The sequence below is a fragment of the Procambarus clarkii genome, chromosome 63 (assembly GCF_040958095.1).
Source record: "Procambarus clarkii isolate CNS0578487 chromosome 63, FALCON_Pclarkii_2.0, whole genome shotgun sequence".
In the NCBI taxonomy this organism is placed as follows: domain Eukaryota; kingdom Metazoa; phylum Arthropoda; class Malacostraca; order Decapoda; family Cambaridae; genus Procambarus; species Procambarus clarkii.
Genome location: NC_091212.1, coordinates 10,513,451 through 10,536,012, shown reverse-complemented (window position 1 = coordinate 10,536,012; position 22,562 = coordinate 10,513,451). Strand labels below are relative to the sequence as shown.

General features: G+C 40.6%; 1 protein-coding gene across 6 annotated transcripts in view; it reads left to right on the top strand.

The window, feature by feature from the left end:
- LOC123769670 (protein kinase C-binding protein NELL2a) overlaps positions 1-21,507 on the top strand; it is a 288,242-nt gene extending 266,735 nt beyond the window's left edge. For 5 of the 6 annotated variants that reach the window (XM_069308717.1, XM_069308720.1, XM_069308719.1 and 2 more), the window contains 7 exons: positions 2,190-2,450; positions 4,256-4,492; positions 4,625-4,735; positions 4,911-5,167; positions 9,637-9,888; positions 12,074-12,126; positions 19,574-21,507. In XM_069308717.1, coding sequence (XP_069164818.1) covers positions 2,190-2,450; positions 4,256-4,492; positions 4,625-4,735; positions 4,911-5,167; positions 9,637-9,888; positions 12,074-12,126; positions 19,574-20,189 — 1,787 coding nt within the window. In that variant the 3' untranslated portion in view covers positions 20,190-21,507. Of the gene's footprint in view, positions 1-2,189; positions 2,451-4,255; positions 4,493-4,624; positions 4,736-4,910; positions 5,168-9,636; positions 9,889-12,073; positions 12,197-19,573 lie in introns of all 6 variants that reach the window. The other variant, XR_011223568.1, reaches the window with a different exon arrangement.
- Positions 21,508-22,562: the final 1,055 nt, after the last annotated feature.

Genomic DNA, 22,562 nt, shown 5'->3' with positions numbered 1-22,562 from the left:
CCGCAGGGTTATTCGGTCCAACCAGCCTGTGCTCTATCCTCGTGCCCACGACTTTCGTAAGTTTGCTGCGCTGGCTGCTGTTTTTGGTAACATGTCTTGGGCTGACATTAGGGCATGGGGTTTTTGGAGGTCGAACAGGGTTTTGGCCACTCACTACTTGTCATTGTTCCTGGGCCTAGTCGGGCCTGTGTTGCATTGGGTCAGCGGTTGCAGCCAATTGTCTCGACATCACGTTGTGGAGCGAGGGCCGACCACCTCCCGGGTAAGTCTCTCCTGTTTTGTCTTTGGGTAAGTAGCTCCGGGGAGCCGAAGGAGTTTCCCCCAGAAAACCAGCGTTGAATGTAATGAAATGCCATTTTCTGGGTGAGACCTTCGGGTCTCACCCAGGTCTTTCTGGGCTTCCTGTAAACGACATCCCTACGGGCCATGGAAAACCCTGTCGAGGCTCAGTTGACCGATGGATGTGTCCTCTGAGTTGCACCTCGCCTTGTGTGCATTTGAAGGTTGTTTTGTGTCCTTGTCTCAGGGTGAAAGTCACCAGTTTTGCCTCTGTCATGCTGCCTGTTGGGTCAATGACACATTTGACCCAGAGTCTTGCGAGACATGTTCTCTCCTCATGCTCCAGTTTACCCATTCTATTGTCACTGAGGCTTGGATACAGGCAGTATCCACATTGCATGCCAGGTTTATGTTGTTGCAACACAATATGTTGGTTGCCCGCTTGGATGCCTCGGGGCTGCCCCATTTTGTTAATATATTTTGTTTTTATAGAGACCCGGACTTGGGGCATTAGTCGCTTCAACTTTGGTTCCATCTGTGTCCCCTAGTCCTTTCCTGGTTTTCGTTGTTTGCCCTGCTTCCCGGTCTCAAACAACTAAGGGTTTCTGAGTCGTGGCGGTGTTTAGTCGTTAATGAGGCTCGGGCGGGTTTGGGGGCTGCCTCATTCGAGTCAGAGATGGAGGCATTCAAGCCCATTCCTCCTGCCGAGGCTTCTGGGTCCTACCTACATATTCCCTTCTTTGCTGCCTTTCCCCTGGGTTCTGTCTTTTTCAGGGGTATAGGGAGTAGAGGGCAACTCTGCCCCGGGGCCTGGTTTGGAGGCTCCCTGGGCTGGGGAGGAGTTGATCTGGGGGGGGGCTTGGGCCCCCTTTTATCCCAGTTGGGTTTTGGTGCCCTCCCAGTGGGGTTTGTTGTTGCAGAGGGAGGGATTTTCTTACACCCCTTCCCTGTACAAATATGATTTGGGGTCGGCTCCTCCCCAGGTTCAGTTCCGGGTTCCCTTGGATTCCTCAGCTCCTTCCTTCCGGAGGTTTTCTGCTTCTTACATTCTGCTTAAGGATGTGCGGGAGGCTTTTGCGGCTTACCTCCTGCATGACCCAGATTTTGCCTCTGTGATCTTGAGGTTATCTTGAGATGATTTCGGGGCTTTTAGTGTCCCCGCGGCCCGGTCCTCGACCAGGCCTCCACCCCCAGGAAGCAGCCCGTGACAGCTGACTAACACCCAGGTATCTATTTTACTGCTAGGTAACAGGGGCATAGGGTGAAAGAAACTCTGCCCATTGTTTCTCGCCGGCGCCTGGGATCGAACCCAGGACCACAGGATCACAAGTCCCGCGTGCTGTCCGCTCGGCCGAACGGCTCCCTGATGGATCCGTCCTTGTTTGAGTACGGTTCTTCTTCCCCGTATTGGGTGCGTTATGAGGTTCCGGAGTCATCTTCGCTTGCAAACTGCCCTTTCTTTTTGCAAGGAGTATGCAAGGGTTTTGTTGGACATGCACACCCGAATGGCGGGAGGCTGCTACCGTTTCTGCAGGTTTACCTGGGGGAGGCAAAACCTGCAGAACGTTTAACTGGGGACAAAACCAGGGCTTGTGTGTGTTGTGTAAACAACATAATGACCATACATTCATCTCTTTTCAATGCATCAAGTCATTATTTTGTGCATTCCATTGGGTCTAAAGGTATGCATTTGTGGAAAACAAAATGTGAATTCCTTTAATTTTCTTAATTTATGGTTAAATATTTTAATAGAAGTGAAATTTGTAACAATGGAGTCCTGTGTTCAAATGGAAATTTATGGCGGGCATAAGATATCCAGAGTTTTATAATATAATTCTAATATTTCCATTTTGTGAACATTTAAATATGATATTATACCTCATATATTTATGCAAATAATTATGTTACAGACATTGATGAATGCCGTGAAGTTGGTGCCCATCACGGACACTACTGTCAAGCTCACACTCAATGTGTCAACACTGTCGGCTCCTATGTTTGTCAATGTGAAGAAGGCTATGTCCGTGTCGACGAACTTACCTGCGTAGAGAGAGACGAGTGCAGTGAGGGAGCCCACCAGTGTCACGAACATGCTTCGTGCACCAATACGCGTGGAGGTTATCACTGTACTTGCCATGCAGGGTATTCTGGAGATGGCTTTAAATGCAGTCGTAAGTAAATGCCAGAAATGTAACAATGTAAACTTCAGTGATAAAATCATATCAATGAATCAACAGTTTGACTTGGCTGTGTTTCTTGATAAACATTTGAACAATTATTGTTTATGTTTCCAACTACAAGGCAAGCAGCCTAACTGATATACACTTATGAACAGAGAGGTGTCAGAAAGTATTCAATAATTATTATAATTAAGTTATACCTGTACAACTAAAAATTTGTTTTATGCCAAGAAGTTTCCTCTGGAGTGGCAACAACAGGATTTTTCTCCAGAGTCTTGTTCTTCATTACTTCTTCATATATCCATAGCCTCATAAGATATTTTTGTTACCTGCACTGTTTATTAATAATAATAATAATAATAATAATAATAATAATTTTATTTAGGTAAGGTACATACATAAAGAGATTTTACAAAGTTTGTTGGCTTTATAGATAGAGCTAGTACATACAATGCCTAAAGCCACTATTACGCAAAGCGTTTCGGGCAGGAAAAACATTAATGACTAAAGCTTAAAACTAATGGGTAAAAAGAATAAGATGTGTTGAGTACAAATAAAAATAGAGGTAAAAGAGGGGGGAACATTGTTGAAAAAGCAGCACAAATACAATTACAAATTATTACAGAAAATTACATTCAAACAGCGTTGATTTGAAAAACAAAAAAAACAAAAAACATACATGGTTTGACAACAGAGGGGTAAGGTGAGTTACAGGGAATTTATTAGGTATAGCTTCGTTTTTAACTTAAACTGGTTGAGAGAGGTACAGTCTTTAACATGGTTGGGAAGGTCATTCCACATTCTGGGCCCCTTGATTTGTAGAGCATTTCTGGTTTGATTAAGTCGTACTCTAGGAATATCAAAACTGTATTTATTTCTGGTGTGGTGCTCATGGGTTCTGTTACAACCTTCTATGAAGCTTTTGAGATCAGGATTGGCATTATAGTTTAGCGTTTTATATATGTATAATACACATGAGAGAATGTGCAGTGACTTAATGTCTAACATATTCAGAGATTTGAGTAGGGGTACCGAGTGATGTCTGGGGCCAGAATTGGATATTGTCCTAATAGCAGCTTTGTGTTGAGTAATTAGAGGACGTAAGTGATTTTGGGTAGTAGAGCCCCAAGCACAAATACCATAGTTGAGATATGGATAGATAAGGGAGTAATAGAGAGTCACCAGGGCAGGGCGTGGTACATAATATCTGATCTTAGAAAGAATGCCCACAGTTTTTGCAACTCTTTTTGATATGTTTAGAATGTGTCCCTGGAAATTCAGCTTGTGGTCAATGAGAATGCCAAGGAATTTGCCATCTAATTTGTTACAAATTTGGGTATTGTTTATTTTGAGATTTATTTGATTAGAGGATTTATTGCCAAACAGAATATAGAAAGTTTTGTCAATGTTTGTTATTTTAATTCTCATTCTTTATATAAAGTATCTGTATACAGAACTTCCCTATTCCATAATACTGTAATCCTCTAATACATTATGTATGATACTGGGTCTATAAAGGCCTACTCAACATTCATCTCTTTCAATGCATTCCATTTGATGTTGGGAGAAATCTCCATGAGCAAGTTGACGATCTTTTTACTTGTCTAGTATATACCGAACTGATCTTCTGTTCAGTGTTGATAGGGATCACATTTGTCTTTCTAAACTTTCTTTTATTTTATGATCTATTGACAAGCAAGGAGCCACTAGTGGTTTCCATCCTGCTGATTCTAGATATTCTTTGGCAATATACTGAACCATGTATATTACCAAAATGAGTCAAATCTCTGTTTCAGCTGTGTGCAATACAACTTGTGAAAATGGCGGCGTGTGTATTACACCTGGTAAATGTGAGTGTCGACGAGGCTTTAGAGGACAGGCTTGTGAGCTGGATGTTGACGAGTGTGCGCTGCAGCTTCACCAATGCCATCCTAATTCACGCTGTGTTAACCTTCCTGGTTGGTATACTTGTCACTGCCTTCCAGGGTATACCTCCCTCTTGGCAGATAACAGTCAAGGCCTTCTTTGCAAAGGTAACATTACCTGATTGTAATATTCTCTGATTGCTGCATGTAATTACTGAAAAATATTGCTCATATATTTTTAACAGAACTTGAGTAAAACATCTTGATTTAATTTAACATGCAATATTGTTTTGTTTTAAGATGTGGATGAATGTAGTGCAGGAACAGCTACTTGTCATGAATCAGCTACCTGTGTAAACACAGAAGGATCCTTCTTATGCACTTGTGACAATGGCACTACCTGCTCCCATGGTTAGTTAAAGCGTTTATGAAACATGTATAGTATGTTGAAATGATAAATCTTATAAGAATGCTATGTCCACATTTTAACACTTCAAGAATGAATTAGTGGTGTATTATAAATATCAAACCTGCATGTGTGCATTATGTAAGCACTGTTGCAGTTTATCGATATATTTTTGTACAGGCTGTGTGGTGAATGGGTTAGAGCGACCACATGGTGACGTGTGGACACCTCCAGGTTCTGAGTGTTCTCAGTGCATATGTTCGGAGGGTACTGTGACTTGTGATCGTTTCATTTGTGACTGTTCTGATCCCAATGTTAACCTTAAGTGTTGTCCTCATTGTGATCCTCGTGCCTCTTGCTCCCATCAGTCACAACAGCACATCACCTTTCACAGTGGTCAGCGTTGGATATTTCAATGCCAGACCTGTGAATGCCTTGTAAGTATTTTTATATATACATATTGTGATTCATACGTAGATTTTGGTTATTATTTACCTGGCACTGTCTTTTGTGGTCATTGGGACAAGAAGACTGGGGCTTGTGAAGGGTACCCTCATTTTGTGTGAAGAAATTTTGCAGTTGTATATTAAACTGTAAATCTGTTCTAACTTTGATAGCTTCAATAGATAGACTGTCCCTTAGTCTATTGCTCTAGGAGAAGAATTTCCTCTTGTTCTGTATTGTGGCTTGGCAATCTAGAAGTTATTGCCTCTTGTATGTGTCAAGTTTAATATCTTGAAGAAGTGATCAGGGTTTATGTGATCTTACTGTGTCTTAAGTCTCTCCAAGATCAGCACTCTACTGTGTGTGTGAAGATAGAACTTTTATTGAGAATGTATCAATTTCAGTGTGGCATCCTTCAGAGGGAGTGACTCACGAGAGGTAAAAGAGGTGTAGAACACCTGGACACTCAACCTGACCCAAACTTCAGTGTCTTAAGACACTCAACCATGGTCACTAAAGGCAAACCCATTTAACCCTTCCTCAGTACCAATCAAAAGGGATGACCCCACCATAGTTGACCACACTGCACAAGTCAAACGCAGATGATTTATAGTACCCAAGATGATTTAATTGTCCAGTGCACACATGAGGCTCACATTTGTTTCCTCAGGCCTCCAGTAAACAGATGTTATCTTGAAACAAACTCCTGGGCATCGCTGCAGTATGTGAGGGCCACATTATTGAATGGGTAACCACGGGTAGCGCAGGCAGCTGCTACTCGCAGCACTGCCATGCAGCTTGTCCACAGTATCACTTAATAATAACGAAATAAATAACGGCAATTATTTTGCGATGATAGTGTCATAGAAGATCCTAATTGTGATAAAGACGATGCATAAGGTTCCGATATCAGTGAACACAATGCTGGTTAAGATGCTCATGGTGGGAGGCAGACATTCACGGCACACAGCTGTGGTTTCGTCCATTTATGCATCATGTAATGAGACCTTATGTTCCTTTCAAAAATAGACTTGTGGAAAATGATTCATATTCATGATTTAGGATCCAGGAATCTGCTGATAATAGCAGTGTTGTGCCCAGAGTTAGCGATATTAGAGGTATTTTTCTGCATCAGATGGTGTCGTCTGCTTGTAGCACGTGGCACTATACTGTCCTTGGTCATTATTATATCCACCAGAACTGATTCACTATGTGCATATTGATCAGCAATAACTGTGTGGTTTATTGCTCAAAGAAAATAATAGTGTGCATATTAAGGACAAGTATATCTGTGTATCTATGTTCTACATGTTTTATGATTCAAATGACATTATCAACAGCCCAGTGCATCATTGCACTTGAAAAACAATGGCAATATTAGAATTATAAAGAATACATTCAATGTGTGCAGTTACAATTTTACACAAAACATGCATAGCTGAGGTAAACTCTGATAACTGGTTACAATATTATTAAACCTCCAGAATTATGAAGTAGTTCATAATGGTGCATGAAAATATAGATACAGTAGTTATAATGATGTGTGTATATCGTGTAATAACAGTAAAAACTGTGTTTTATTGTTCTAAGAATATAATATTGCACACATATTAGTGACACAAATATATTTGAGCATTCCAATGTTCCACATTTGTTTTATAAAAATTTTTCAAGTGATACACTTAAATAATATTACAGTACAGTACTTTAAAAAACCAGAGATAAAAGTAATCAAAGACAGTGAAATAAATATCTAAAAAATATCTTTGTGGCAACTCCCACCCTACGCCCAGCCCCGGACTACCGCCTCAGGGTGATGACTCAATAAAACCCTCATAAATGAAGTTATTGTACTTGCTCGCTCCACAACGACCAAAGAAAGTCACATACTATTTTTGTCTCCCCATGATCAGGGAACACATTTTAACAATATTAGAAGGAAAAATATATATTTTTTCTTTTATGCACCGAGTGGTTGTCAGCTAATAACTGGTGTGCAGCTCAAGGGTTAAGCGAAGTCATTTGACATTGGTGAGATTCACATGTGTACTCATTAGGTTGGACTCCAAAGGTGTTTGCTCCTTTTCCCTAGAAGCTTCAATAAAATCTGCCCTGCCATGCATTGTCTGAAGAATTATATCTTTCAGTCACTCCTGATATTCTTGGTGCCTAAATTCTCAGATTAATTGTCGTCACTACACTGAATCTCTCACCAGGACGTTTTGCCCCTTTGAAGGTGCACAATGTACTGTATATGAATATAATAGTCAAAATGGCAGTTTTGTCAATTTGAATGATTACTCTTCCTTATGTACACAGAGAAATCACATTAATATGGTATATCAATGAACAAATCCAACAGGAGCCTTGATGAGGATCAAATCCTGCTGGATTTGTTCACGCTTCCTTATATTCAAAGTTCTTGAGATTCTGCACAAATTTGATAAACCCTGACAACTTCTTTGGGATATCTAGAGATTGTAGATTAAAGTCAATCAATACTAATAATCTGGCTTTCTCTTTATTATTTCTCTCATAATTGTTATAAGTCTCTCTCGTTTGTCGTCTAGTTCCCCTCTCATCCATATATGCCACGTCGACAGAATTTAGGGATTTAGGAATTTGAATTCATCTGATCTCGGATCTCATTTGATACAATATACAAATCTTGCCATTTTCAGAATTACTTTTCAATTCATGAATAGGAAAATATTAAATAAATTGATCACAATTGTGAGACCAAACTTGGGGTATGCAGCAGATGTATGGTGTCCATTTCTCAACAAAGTACTTAAACAAAAGAAGGAAAGGTGGCGAGACAATTCTACCAAATGGCTTCGACACCTAAATAACAAGAGCTATATGAAGATGGAAGGCAAGAAGCTTTATGATCACTATGTGCAAAATTGTGAACAAAAAATTGAAGTGGACAAGGTTGAATTGTTTAAATCTGCAACTTCAAAATCTAGAGGCCACAGATTGAAGCTAAGATAGCAGCAGTACCAACAAAAAATATCCAAACGTTCTCTTTTAGCACATCACTTAATTAAGAGTCGAGGCTCCATATGCACAATGAGAGGGCACTTTCAATCTCAGCGGCCCACAGTTTTTCAACTTCCTCCTAACAAGTAATTATATAATTACCTAAGTGTAGTTACAAGATGAGAGCTACGCTCTCATACTCAATACATACACATACTCATAATATCTGAAGTGTAAGAGATATTGGCAGTATAAAATGGAAATTAGACAAGTTCCTGTAAAAAGTGGTAGGTCAGTCAGGTTTTTTTTTTTTTTTTTTTTGAGATATATACAAGAGTTGTTACATTCTTGTACAGCCACTAGCACGCGTAGCATTTCGGGCAGGTCCCTGGAATACGATCCCCGCCACGAAGAATTGTTTTTTCATCCAAGTACACATTTTACTGTAGCGTTAAACAGAGGCTACAGTTAAGGAATTGCGCCCAGTAAATCCTCCCCGGCCAGGATACGAACCCATGACATAGCGCTCGTGGAACGCCAGGCGAGTGTCTTACCACTACACCACGGAGACTGTGAAAGGCGAGGTTGCACTGGATAGGTAAACAAACAGGCTTCTACAAGCACCAAGTTATTACCACAAAAGCCTGGCAGCCACCAAGCTAAATGAGTAAAAGAACTCTCGAAACAATCTACTTTACAGGTAAACTTTAGGTACTGTACACATGGGAAGAATGATGCAAAACAGTGATTAAAATCATTAGTAAAATACTGTACTCTATAAGAAATGCTGTGCTTGGGTCAGCAGGTCAGTGCCAACACTGAGAGGCATGCAGATCATCTGATAATCTGTGCTGAATTTCCTCTTGTCTGATCTGTAGTGAAGCTTGGCAAGCTAGTTGTTAAAATTCAAATTTACTATACTGTATAAGTGATTATTTGTGTATCACCGAATCTTGCGGGAGGATCTAAATCCTGTGAATGAACATTCTGGAGGTAATTGTGTGCTGGATCTGGAATTCTTCAGTTTCTTTGCACCAGTACAAACAAGCAGTATGTGGTCAGATCATAGGATCTGCGGACTGCGAACCAAAGCAAGGTATAAATTTTACAAATCTTGCGCACCGACTCGTATATGGGTGATCTCAGTTTCGTGCATTTTAAACATTTGTATGAATTGAAAAATAAGGGATGACTATATTGTACATGTCCATATCATTAATACTGTATTCATTTGCAATTAAGCTGGTTTTTAATTATAAAAACTTTCAAATTTTTCACTTAGGTGAATAAAAACAATTTGCTTCTTCCCTGCAAAAAAAAAGGTCTGCTGTTTAGGGTCTTGACTCTTAACTATTTCTGGTGAAATTTGTAACTCCTGCTATCTTATTACCATACATAATAGAGGGCATGACTAGTATTTAAATTGTTCATATACTGGTAGTATATAATTAGCTGATAGATTTAATTTTTGTATCACCAGTATGGAGAAATAGATTGCTGGCCTCTAGAATGTCCACCAGTACATTGTTCATTCCCTGAACGGGCACCAGGCGACTGCTGTGCCCGATGCCCAGATGATCCCTGCATGGCTTCAGAACCCACGAACACTAGCATGGGTACTGGCCTTGTTGACACGTCTGTTCCTCAAGGGTGCCACTACCTAAGTGCCACATATCCTCCTGGTGCCGAGTGGGCAGCATTAAATGATGACTGCGTTACCTGCAGGTGTCAGGTGAGTCAGCAAAAGATGCTAACTTTAATAAATGTCAGGATATTACATTGTATTTTCTTTAGCAAACACCGATGTCGCTTCTTGGATTTTATTGAAGGAACTAATGAGAGTTACAGTGCAGTATTAGCAAATTGGACATTTTGTATGTGTACAAAAGAATGCAAATTGCTTAAATTTTAACTCAGTTTACTAAACTATTGGAAATACAGTTCTGTATATGTTATTATTTTCCTTAAAAAAATTTGGTTTGAATTTAATTGTAATATGCGGTTTCATTATTTTATGAGTATTGGTACAAAATTTATGATGTCATTTAGTCCTATCCTTTATTTAGTTTTCTTGGTCCTATCCATATTGAAGGTTGAAATGCAGCAAGAAAACTATATATTGAAATTCAGTTTTTGTAGTACATATAAAGTAAGCAAAACACATGCTTTTTCTAGCTGTGCAATTAAAAAAATTGCTTACTAATACAGTGTACTGTACATAAAATAGTCCAAGTAATCTATAAACTTATATATTTGTTACAACACATATACTGTGTTATCATTATATATATATAGCTAATAATCATTTTCTGTGGGGAGCGCCCCCTAGAGCTATCGAACTGATATATGATATATTAGTCTGGGGGCATCAGTCACTGGAGTTCAGCCTACCGGGAACCACAAGCCCTGGCCTCCCCCTCAGAGAAGCGCAGAGAGTAATGGCCTATGGAAACTCCCATGTGGTTGGGGGCATTCCTTGTCTGCCATTGACCAGGGTTAGGCACCCAGAAAGGTAGGTGCCAAAACAAACCCCACTTGGTAAGAAAATTGCAACTGAAAATCGAACAGAGACAGAACTCTCCCAACACCCAAGGAAACAAGCAAACGTCATACACCACCGCCGCGCCGCTTGTCTGCACAGTCCATGTGGGGTGTGTTTTGTTATGCCTACCTTTCTGGGTTCCTAACCCCGGTCGATGGCAGATAAGGAAAACCCCCAACCACATGGGGGTTTGCCAGGGCCATTGCTCCCTGCAACCTCTCTGAAGGGGCCAGGTTCTGGGCTCATGGTCCCTGGTAGGTCTGAACTCCATAGCTAATGTCCCGGTCTAATATAACATACATTAGCCCGATAACCTCCAGGGAGCCTCCAGGGCTCACCCAGAAAATGACGTTTCATTACATTCAATGCTGGTTTTTTAAATCAACATATTCAATGGTGGAAATATGTTTATTATGTTCATCGATATATCAAGAAATGCAAATGGAAAATCATTAGATATCTGCTGTATCAATGGAAAAAAAGGGTCTGGTGACTGCTCAAACTTGTCTCCCATCAAGACCCAGGGAAAGACTGCTGAACAAATCCACAAGGGCCGTGACGAGGATTCGAACCTGCGTCCGGGAGCATCCCAGACACTACCTTAATCAACTGAGCTATGACAAGGTTAAAAAAGAGTTGAAACCGAAGTTCTACTGAATTTACTAGATCCCGCAGCCTCTCCGAGGCACAAACCAGGGTTTTACACAACTCCCCCCTGCACTCGAGCTATATCAATAGGCCGTTCTTCCTCTTCGCCCTTATATCATTACACACAGAAATCACACTAACGTGATGCATCAAATGAACAAATCCACAAGGGCCGTGACGAGGATGCATCACGTTAGTGTGATTTCTGTGTGTAAAGACTGCTGAACTCATTATGAACAGCCAGGCTGTCTTCAAAAAAAAAAAAAGCAAATGGTGGGGCAATGCCTAGTGTTTATTAAATTTTCTATGCTATGTATATGTACAGTGAATTAATAGTTGCCTATAATTTGTCATTGTGAATGCTTGCATTTTGCATATACAGTACTTAGAAACTGTACATTCACTGTGTTGTTTGTTTTCAGTGAAGAGCATATGGACTAATAATATTAAGTTACAGGAGATCTTTTGTATTAAAATGCAAGAAAGCTCTTCTGTTAATATACTAACAGTTAAGAGTCATATTTCCAGGAATTATGATGCAATAATTACAGGAGAACCTCCATTCATCACTGGAACACAGTGAAATATAATATGGAGCGTGGAGTAAGCATGTTAGTTATACTGTGTTATACTGTTAAGCATATTAAACTGTTAAAGAAGAGGATCATCTTCCACTGGTTTTATCTCTAAATCACTAACCATAACTAATAGAACTATGATATTACAGATGCCGTACTGCTGGGAGGGTGGAGGTCGGGGTGGCGCGGTCCGTGTACACCGGTAATCAAGTTGTGGCCTCTTGTTGCACGGGCGTTGCTTGTTGCGGGGCGGGCTAGTGGCCTAGCGTCGGGTAGTCGTCTTCACTCCCTCAGTTTCTCTCACACCATCAGTGTTTGGGTCTTGCACGACTCACTTCTGTCTCTTGACTGGGATATGCACGATCCACATGTAGACTACAGCCTTCTTGCACTCAGGAAATTGTTGAGTGCAGCTATTTCTTCGTAGTAGTGTTCCATCACATACACACTTGGAAACGATGATATAGGGATATGCTCTTTGATACCTTATCTTGCATATACTATACAGTATATCAGACAGTTTGTAAATGGCATGAAGCATCATTAGGCACCCATACACACAGTCGTGTCTTTTATTCTCAAGTCTTCTGACGACATCTACAATACAATTTCAGTGCACACTTCTCAGCCTCAGGCAAAGCATGCTTTAATTTAATTACTTTTTAACGACTATTAATCTTCGCATCAATAGCCCACTTGTCTATATAAACAAAACAAACTCTGGCAAAAGCATCAAATATGATCACCAATTGTTTGGTGAATTTCCTTGCTCAAACTGCAATTAACATTTAAAATATGTAAAATCTTGTGCAATGCTCCTTTAAAATGTTCTATTACATTTAGATTCTTTAAGTAATCATACAAGTACTGTACTGAAGGTGAGTGTCATGCACTATAAAGTGAACTACAAGAGGCATATTCTTATTTATGACAATGAAGCCAAGCATCTTTTATTTAAATACAGTATGTTGAAATTATTGTCACCGAAGAATTTTCTTAATTGTACAGTACTGTACTTTTATGGCAATTCTTAGGTCAGGTATGCACTTGTCTTCACAGTGGTCTTGTATACTCTAGGTTTCAGAGTTTACACTTCAATACTTCAAAAATTAAGGTTATTAGCTTCTTAATTCAATCGACTTGACATGTAGTGCAAATATTTTGGGTTTTCTGTTGTCCAATATTTTCTAAGGTTTGGATATGGAAGCTTTAGTAAAAGATGCAGATTTTTGCAGTCCTTAAAATTGCATGGCTATGTTGTTCTAACAAACTTTTTGTATACAGTACTAGTGTTTTATAGTAGCTTGACTCAGTGTTTACTCTTGTGTGCATGTATGCTCTTCTCATCCAGTATTACAAGAACAACACCTGCCCCAAGCTTGTGTGATCTATCCTGGTCTAGACAGTGGATACAAGTTGTATCCGAAAGATTGAGCTTAAGCGAATGTATTTAGTTTTGCAGTATGTATATTTGCTTTTTATGTCTTATGTTAAATTTTATACAGAGAAGGAGAAGGGATGCAGAGTGAGATCAAAAGATGGGGAAGAAAGATAAAAGGGAGGATGGGGCTTGGAAGATTATAACTGAGGGTGAGAAAAAATAAAATGAGAGGAAGAGGCAAGTTATGCACTAATGCATGGAGATCATGTATAGAAGAGATAAGACATAGCTGATATTTATTTGCAGCATAATATTTAGTGGAGTATGTATCAATGATAGAAGGCAAGTCATTAAGTAAAAACATAATACTGGGATAAACATTATTTATGGACCTCATTAAACCACCTGCTGATGATTCCGAGGATCAACCTGCAGCCCGGTCTCTGACCAGGCCTGGTTGGTGATCTGGTCAACCAGGCTGTTTGATGTGGCTGCTTCCAGCCTGACTTATGACTATAGTGACTAATTTGTATAAAATAGAAGTGGATATACTGACTGCTAAAATAAATATATTTTATGCAAGTAGAGGCAAGGGCTCGGTCATAAGATGTGGTGGCTATTTGAAGAAATGTGTTAACAGGCACACAGAAGAAAACCCTGAGCACATGCAACTCGAAATGCCACAAGACTCAAGCACAGACAACAAGTCAGAACTAAAACATGCTTGTGATGCCTATACAGTACTGTACTAAAAGAAGAAACAATACACAAAGCCAGTAACCACCCCAGGACAACAAAGACTGAGGATGGCTGGCACTTAGCTTGAAGCTGTGGGGCTTGCCTGTGATCTGATGTACCAGAAGCACTAGAAGCAGCTGTAAATGCATCATCAGCAATAGAACTGACCTAGAAAGTTACCTGAAGGCTGGGGCCTGGATGTCTGGTGGTGGTAATCAGTATTAATGAGTTTCAAGCTAGTTTGAGTGAATCCAGTGTTATGTTGAATCGTTGGCAAAATTGTGGCGGATTCGAGGCTTCATTTTCCTCCGAATCCTCCAGTTGTCCATGGAGCTTTGCTGAGTTTCTAGAGTTTTTCCAGTAGGGATGGTGGATATTCACCCACTCCCTGTGCCTCTGTGAGGAGGGAACCAGGTCCTGGCTCTGGTCCCCGGTAGGTCAAACAGAAGTTATGTGACTGATGATATTTTTCAGTGTGGTGCAATATTGGTAAAATAGTTTCAGGGAGCCACTGGGGAGCTTCCTCCAGAAAATAACTATACATTCAAACTCATCAACTAGTTCCATACTGATCTCTGTGCAACCTTGGTCTTTGAACCTGAGAAGGCACCAACTGAAACTTTATTCCTGTAGTTTGTGAGAAAGCTGAAGCGAGCCAATTATGAAGGGACGAGAGTCTTGTCCAGCACATAAGCTCAATGGCTGGGGGCTCAAACCAGTCAGTCAGGACTAGTTGTCAGAATGAAGACAATGAAGGACCGTGCCAGAAGGTTTAATAAATAATCTGGAAGCCAGGTTCAGTGTAGATGGGAAAGTATCAACAAGGTCATGAAGATCCAAGGAAATGAGCCAAGAGTCGCTTGGAACTACCCGGCCAACCTTGGACACTGGTTAGCCAGAATATCAGACAAGTAATGTACCAATTGAGAACAGACAAGTCCAGAACTCCAGAAAGCTCCATAAATCTCACTTGAAATAGGAAAGAAAGGAGGACACCCTCCACATGGTCATCATAGTAAACCTTTATGCAACAATCTGTAAATGATGATGTAGAGTACAGTATAGGAGAAGATAGCTAAACTGGCCCCCCCAAGACACTAAAGGAGTGGTTAAACCCAAAACTTCCAAGACCTGGAGATACCAAGTGTGTCAAAAAGCACAGACTTCCCACCCCCCTGAGCATACCATGAAAGAGCTGGTCTGGCAAGATGACAGAACTGGAGCCAACAGCCAGCAAAAACATCTGGCTAAGCAGGCTTAAAAGCTGCACCTGCCATGTCTAAACCCTGCAAACTTTCCCCTTCCATGAAAAGGAGAGGAAAGAACAGGGTAGCAAATAGGAGGGATTGAGATAAAGTGGACTCAGAGAGAATCCAAAACGGCCATCTGGCAGGCACAGCAATCCACATAAAAGTTTGTCACTGCATCCCATAGGAGTGGAGAGAACAGCTTGGAGTCAGCATCCATGGTCATGGCAGCGAAAGCTGAGGAAAAAGAGATGATGGAAACCTGTATTGAGGTGATGTATTAAGGCCACTAAGATTCCAGCCCATCCACCTGTTTTTGTAGTACTTATAGTAACGATGAAGACCATAGTATATATACCAACATACAACGAAATTAGAAAGTAAAAATCTGCACTATTGAGTTAGACAAACCAGGAAACTATTTTTTACTAGTGTTGCAAAGACAAACTAAACTAACCTAACCTTCCCAGGCCTAATACACAATATCCGAGGCCTAATATAGTACATGTGTGTGCTATATTAGGTCTAGGAATATTTAAGTTTGTTTTTAGCTTTAATTTTTATTTTAAGAATTCTTTAATTGTCAGTATACTACTATCTAAAAGCTAAGTACGTACGAATTCGTGACTATTGAGGCTTTTCACAATAGGTACTATCTATGAAGAGGAAGTGGATGAAGACTCCTGGAAGTGGAAAGAAAACACATTCATGTAGAGCAAACCTTCTGGATTAGATACCCAACTTCAAAGATAGGCAAGGGGTAACCACAAAACCTCCAGCAAACTCAAATCTCAGCAACTGGCATCTTGGAATCCCAAATCATCTGCTGGCCCGGGTTCTGTTTCTTTATCCAGTTTACTCCTTAAGCTTTTTGATCAATTAGGGGCCACTATATATGGTAATTTCTCAAGGTGTGGCTGGACTGGGTCTGGTTGTAGGTTGCTAGCCCAGCTTCCTTTTCTCTCCCTTGATCAGCTTTTGAACTCTTGCTTTGGATTGTAGTATGGTTTCAGCTTTCCCAGCCAGTGTTTGTTTCACCTCTAGGGCAACCTAGTATTTGTATGAAGTGCACTAGGATGCACTGCTTCATTTGGCGTTCTTTCGAAACTGTTGGAACCGAGTGGCGGCAGATGTGCCATCCCTTTTCCTCTCAGTTTTTCTGGGTTCAGTCCATAGTGCTCTCTACTGCTAACATTCATATTGAACTTTCTCTCCAGCTCTTCTTGTGCTAGTTAGTTGCCATGGCCTCCTCACTTGAAGTGTTTGCCCTTTATGACACAGGGGTTTACGGCAATCTTGATTGCTTCTGCGAGTCTCTTCTGTGAAGCTTTGCTTTCCATCATCTTTCAGATTGCACCCCGTATCATCCAATGCAGTATGGATTGCGTATCAGTCCAACTACTGCCGTATCATCCAGTCAGTAGTAGGAAAGGTATATTCAGTTAATTTTCATTTGTGGGGTTTTGGACTATGATGGTAGTTCTTTTTCTGATTTCTCTGCTTTAGTCCTTTTCGATGTGTCAATCATTTTTGCAGTTGATTCCCTTCCCGTTCTTTTTGATAAAGTGGGAGGCAGATGGGGCCTCCTTCCTCTAGCTATGTGAACTATGTGAGCTGTTTGGCTATCTGCAGGTGGGCTTGCTTGTGTACCCATGACACAAACAAGCCCACTTGTAGTACTACAGCACTACTACTTGTAGTAGTACTGTACTACTTGTACTACTACTACTACTTGTAGTAGTACTGTACTACTTGTAGTAGTACAGTACTACTTGTACTACTACTACTTGTACTAGTACTGTACTACTTGTACTACTACTACTACTTGTAGTAGTACTGTACTACTTGTACTACTACTACTGGTAGTAGTAGTACTGTACTACTTGTACTACTACCAGTAGTAGTACTGACAACTTTCAGTCTATGGGGATGCTTTTTCTGATTTATCCTGCATTTGTGGTCATGTTTTTCCTGGTCTGGGACTGGCTGTCTCCTGTATTGACTGGGTTGGGGCCCTTTGTATTTCATTACAATACACTCTTGATTTATTTGTTATCAAAAGGCAGTTAAATCATGAACAGTATTTTAATCAAGATTTGCAGAACATATCTGCCTTAACCTTTCAATTGCGCATCGCATCATATGATGCTTTGACCGACTTGCAGTAAATTGTGCATCGCATCATATGATACTTTGGAGTACTACGCAAGATTTAAACAGCCCGCGGATACACGGGGTTCACCACACCTTCATCAGGGCTCTTGTAAACAGACGCCATTTTTTTTTTAAATCGTGGGCCAAACTCCCGGGTGTTAGGGGCCTCAGTATTGAGTGAGCTACCAAGCCTGACGCACGCAGCATGAGCTCACAGCACTGCTGTTCAGCTTGTGACCACAGCATCGCCTAAAAATGCCATAATATACTTGTTCATGCTATTATGTAGCGATGATATTATTACAGAAGACCCCTGACTGTGATAAAACTGACCAGGGTTCTGATAATAGCAGGATTGTAGTGATATTTGGCGCTGTACGCCATGGAGGGAGGAGTAATGCTGTGGGAGGGAGGATGGTGGCGTTGTCTTTTGAGTGTGTGTGGCCACCTTTTATTGACTGCACTCACCATACCAGCTTAGTGGTTCACTGTGGTGAACACAAATGTAGATACTTACATATAACGTGTGTATAGTGTGAGATAACAGCGAGAGTAGGAGGTTGGGAGCCGCCATTTTGGTGAGGGAGGAGCGTCGTCTGCAGGACTTATCATGTTGTTTACTGATGACCTCGATGGTCTTTGGGCACCATACCAGTTTACTTGTACAAGTATGGTGAATAAAACAGGTAGATATTTATATATAATGTGTGTATATAGCGTAATAACACCACAAACAGTATTGTTGTAGGAGAAATATTAGTGCGTCTGGCCTTGAGGGCGGCCGCCACCAGCTGACTGTGTGAGTAGCTACGTCTCTCTGCCTTTACTCACCATACAAGCTTAGATGTACAGTTATGGTGAACAAAACATGTAAATACTTATATATAACGTCTGTATATAAAAGCAAAAACAGTATGGTGGGTGGAGAATGGTGGCAAGTCAGGTGAGGTGAGGTGAGGGAGGGAGTGGCAGCCAGTGGCAGCCAGTCACTGCCTGCCACTGCCACTGCCACTCAGCATACCAACTTAGTGGTTTGTCATGGTGAACAAAACATGCAGATACTTATATATAACCTGTGTATATAGTGTAATAACCGACAAAGTATTTGTTCACTGTTTGATGAACATAATTGAATCAACAATATGCACACCATATTTTTGAGTACAGCGATGATTCACTCATTTTATTATATAAATATATCACACTACACACTATTGAATAATATTACAACAAAAAAACTACGAAAAATCAATCAGAGACATTGAAATAATTAGGTAATTATCTCTTTGTGGAAACTCTGGCCTGACAGCTGGCGATCAACAGACCGCCTGGGACGCACACTCAGGCAGCGCCTGATTTTTGTCACACTTCCCTGCCCTATAGTGGGCAATATATGCCACTTACGATTTTTTTATTATTTTTCCGTGATCAGTGAACACAAATTAACAGGTTAGGAAGAAAAATTAATTTTTTTTTTTTTTTTTGGTATGCGCCTGTGGGTGTCAAATGGTATATAGCTATGCGCCATTTAAGGGTTAATGCTTCGGATAAAATGTTATTTTTTGTGGCGCATTTTGGGGTTAATAGCACCTGCACTTATGTGGCCGTTACTAAGTGCTTCCAACTTTAAAGTTGCATGGCTAAAGTTTTCCCATTTACATAACTTTGTTTCCCCACACTGCACATTTCCCACACTGCATGTTTCCCCACGCTGCAGGTTTCCCACACTGCATGTTTCCCACACTGCACATTTCCCACACTGCAGGTTTCCCATGCTGCATGTTTCCCCACACCGCATGTTTCCCCACACTGCACATTTCCCACGCTGCAGGTTTCCCACACTGCATGTTTCCCCCACACTGCACGTTTCCCCCACACTGCACGTTTCCCCCACACTGCACGTTTGACTTTGCACTGCCTGCCAGCTCAGCTTTCTGAAGTGTATTGTGTTAGTATCACAGTATTTGACCATTATTTAATTCATGAATTAAAAGGAATACTAAAGATAAAATAATACCTATACTCCCTACTTGTTGGCCAAATATTTTAATTTGATTTTCAAAAATCTTATATATGAAATGCAAGTCAAATGATTCGTGTAAGTAATGCTCTCTTGTGTTATACTTCAGGGTGGACAAGTGTGTTGTCGTTACCGCAGCAGCTGTGTGGGTGATGGGTACTGGACTGCCATTCCAGTTATCCTCCATGGTGCTTCGTGGGTTGGGAACACTCCACCTTCTAGTGTTGGGAGTGCTCATGTGCTTTATAGCTCCCCTTCTTCGCTGCTTCACAGCTCTGTGGCGGCTGTTGCTGAAATTGCCACAGGTATGGATGGTACCCCTATCACCCTCAAGAAAGCCAATAGTGAACCCATCAGGAGAAACCTGCACCAGTCCAGTTCTGCCCTCACCCCGTCGCCCACCAGACCTGCCCCTCGCCCTTTTGCCCCCTTTGTGGTGGGCATTAAAATTCCAATGGGTAGGAGTCCCCTGCCCTATGATGTGCCTCAGACTTTTGCCCCACTGGGGACAATTAGTGATAGTGACATTGCAAAGACTTATGAGTTGCCAGATATTTGGCACCATAGACACTTATATCGAAATCCCATCTCATGGATCCAATCTCGCAAAGCACAATTATTCAGGGAGGGCCGAGAGAGGCAGAGAAATGGAGAACCATAAGCTAAATAGGGCACAAGATAAAATGTGCCTCAGTTTAATCCCCAGAGCCACATCACCTACCTGAGGCTGGCCTTGCCCCGCCACACCACGACTCACTCGGCAGCAGAAGGTAGCTTATATATCTCTGCCTTCTGCTCATTTAATGCAGGCTTTATGAGGAAAATCATCATACAGAGGATATAGTTACCACTTAACTGGTTGATGGGAGCTGGAATGCCCATAGACAAGAATAGTAACCAGTTAGCAAAAAATTAAATGTCCCATTTTTGCCATCTACAAATTGTGAGGCAGCAGCGAGGGGTGACAGATCATTCTCCATGGTAGCTGCTCATTACCAACTTCTCTCGTGCAGCTCGTCTTGATAAGTTGCATTGCTCCCATGCCCTCCGCAGCAGCAACAGCTATTGCAAGTTGTAGCTCCAACAGTGAGGTCTGTACTCTAGTCTGCCTTGGCTGTAGCCTCGTCTGCCTCTGCCTGTCAAGCGTTAAGTCTTCCTCAAGTCGTGGTCAGTGTAGCGGTGGTCCTTGGGGATGTGAAGCGCCCTGATACAGTGTTCCTGGGACTGTATGGTCCATTTGTCCCAAATTATTGGCTGAAACTTAGAATTCGGGATAGTGTAAAGCGGGTGCTCGGCGGTATGGTTGTGTTGTACATATCATGTATATAGCGTTTAGGCTCACCAAGCCAATAATTATTTTGGTGATTCAAAGTGAATGTTGCCATAGCCCAGACTGCCATGAATTGATGCAAAGACTGTTCACTTGTTTTATCTCTGGTCATTCCATATCCTGCTAGTCATGTTAGTCTTGTCCTGATTTTGTTGCATAAGGTACTGTCATATTGTGCATTTACAACATACAGGAATATACATTCCTTTTGTCGCATAAATGAAAATGTTGAGATTTTACAAATGTTATCCTGCACATATAGTTACATATTATCAAGTCTCTAGTCATTCCTAATCAATATCTGCTGACTAAACTGCCTACAGAATGATTGGGTAAACTCAGTATTGTTATCAAACAACAATTATCTGTGTATCTACTTGTCTATGTCCTGTCAACGTTTGTCACACTGGCAGAAAAACAAGTCACTGGTGACCTTTGGGCTTTTGCATGTTGCCATCTGTCTTTGCCCCCTGTTTAACAACCTTCTAGACACACACATGGTTTAGTTGTTTGTTAGGAGAAAAACACGAGCACAATACCAGTCAGTGGAGTTGTCATGTTTGGACTGCTCTGCATTTTCTTGTGTGCTCAAACATTTGTTGATGAGTATGTGGGATTCTTGTAATCCCTATTTCACACTTTAATACACACACCATATGTATTATATGTGTGTGTGTGTATGTAATGTATGTATGTAATGTGTATTTTATATATATATATATATATATATATATATATATATATATATATATATATATATATATATATATATATATATATATATATATATATATATATAAAATAAATAAATAATCTGAGAAACCACATTGAAAAATGAAAGTTAACCAACGTTTTCAGCTGTTAAACTGGCCTTCATCAGCAGTTAGGTTAGCATGGAGTCGGGGGGAAAAGCAGTGGGCAGTGAGGTCACCTGACCCCAGGTCGCCTAAACCCTAAGAGGAAACAAGTCAGTAAGAGGAATGCAGGCAGAATAATCCAGAACAAGTATCAATTTGTTATAAAGAAGGAAAGGGTAGTTTAACGGACAGAAGGAAAGGGTAGTTTAACGGACAGAAGGAAAGGGTAGTTTAACGGACAGAAGAAACAATGTTTGATATATATTATGACATGTGCTCTATTGATCAGCATAACATTTTAGTTCTCTCGTCTTTTAATGAAATCATAGCTAAATTATTGAACAAATCAATAAAAAGGAAACTCGCTCGTGTTACTCTATTCTGAAGAACTAAACTAAACTTCCCATTTCTTGAGAAATTAGTATTAATCTGGTGTTACACTAGACTTAATCGTATGATAATATGGTTAAGTACATTTTAATCAAGAACTCGCCCTCGACTATAGCAGGTTGTGTGTATTCGGTTCCATGCAATGATTGTGCATTTCTATAGTGGACAAACGGGTAAATCTTTAAGAGCGTGTTTAATGTAGCATTTTTACTTGATTAGAAAGGCCCAGCTATCAAATGCATTGTATTTACATTCTAGTTTGTGATATCACTATTGACGTAAGAAGTTCAAAAAGTATTGCTTAATGCAAGGGTTTTGTTGAACAAAATCTGATTGAGTTAGCCCTGATTAACTAATGTCCCAATATTCTTAATGTTAGTACTGGTTTGTACATATTTCACCCATATTTAAGTTCCAATATTGCAAGTCAGTTCATAGTAAGGTGAATGTTGGACATCCTTACCCCCACCCCCTATGACGCACCCCTGACTATGGGGGGTTAGGACAATTTTTAGCCCTAC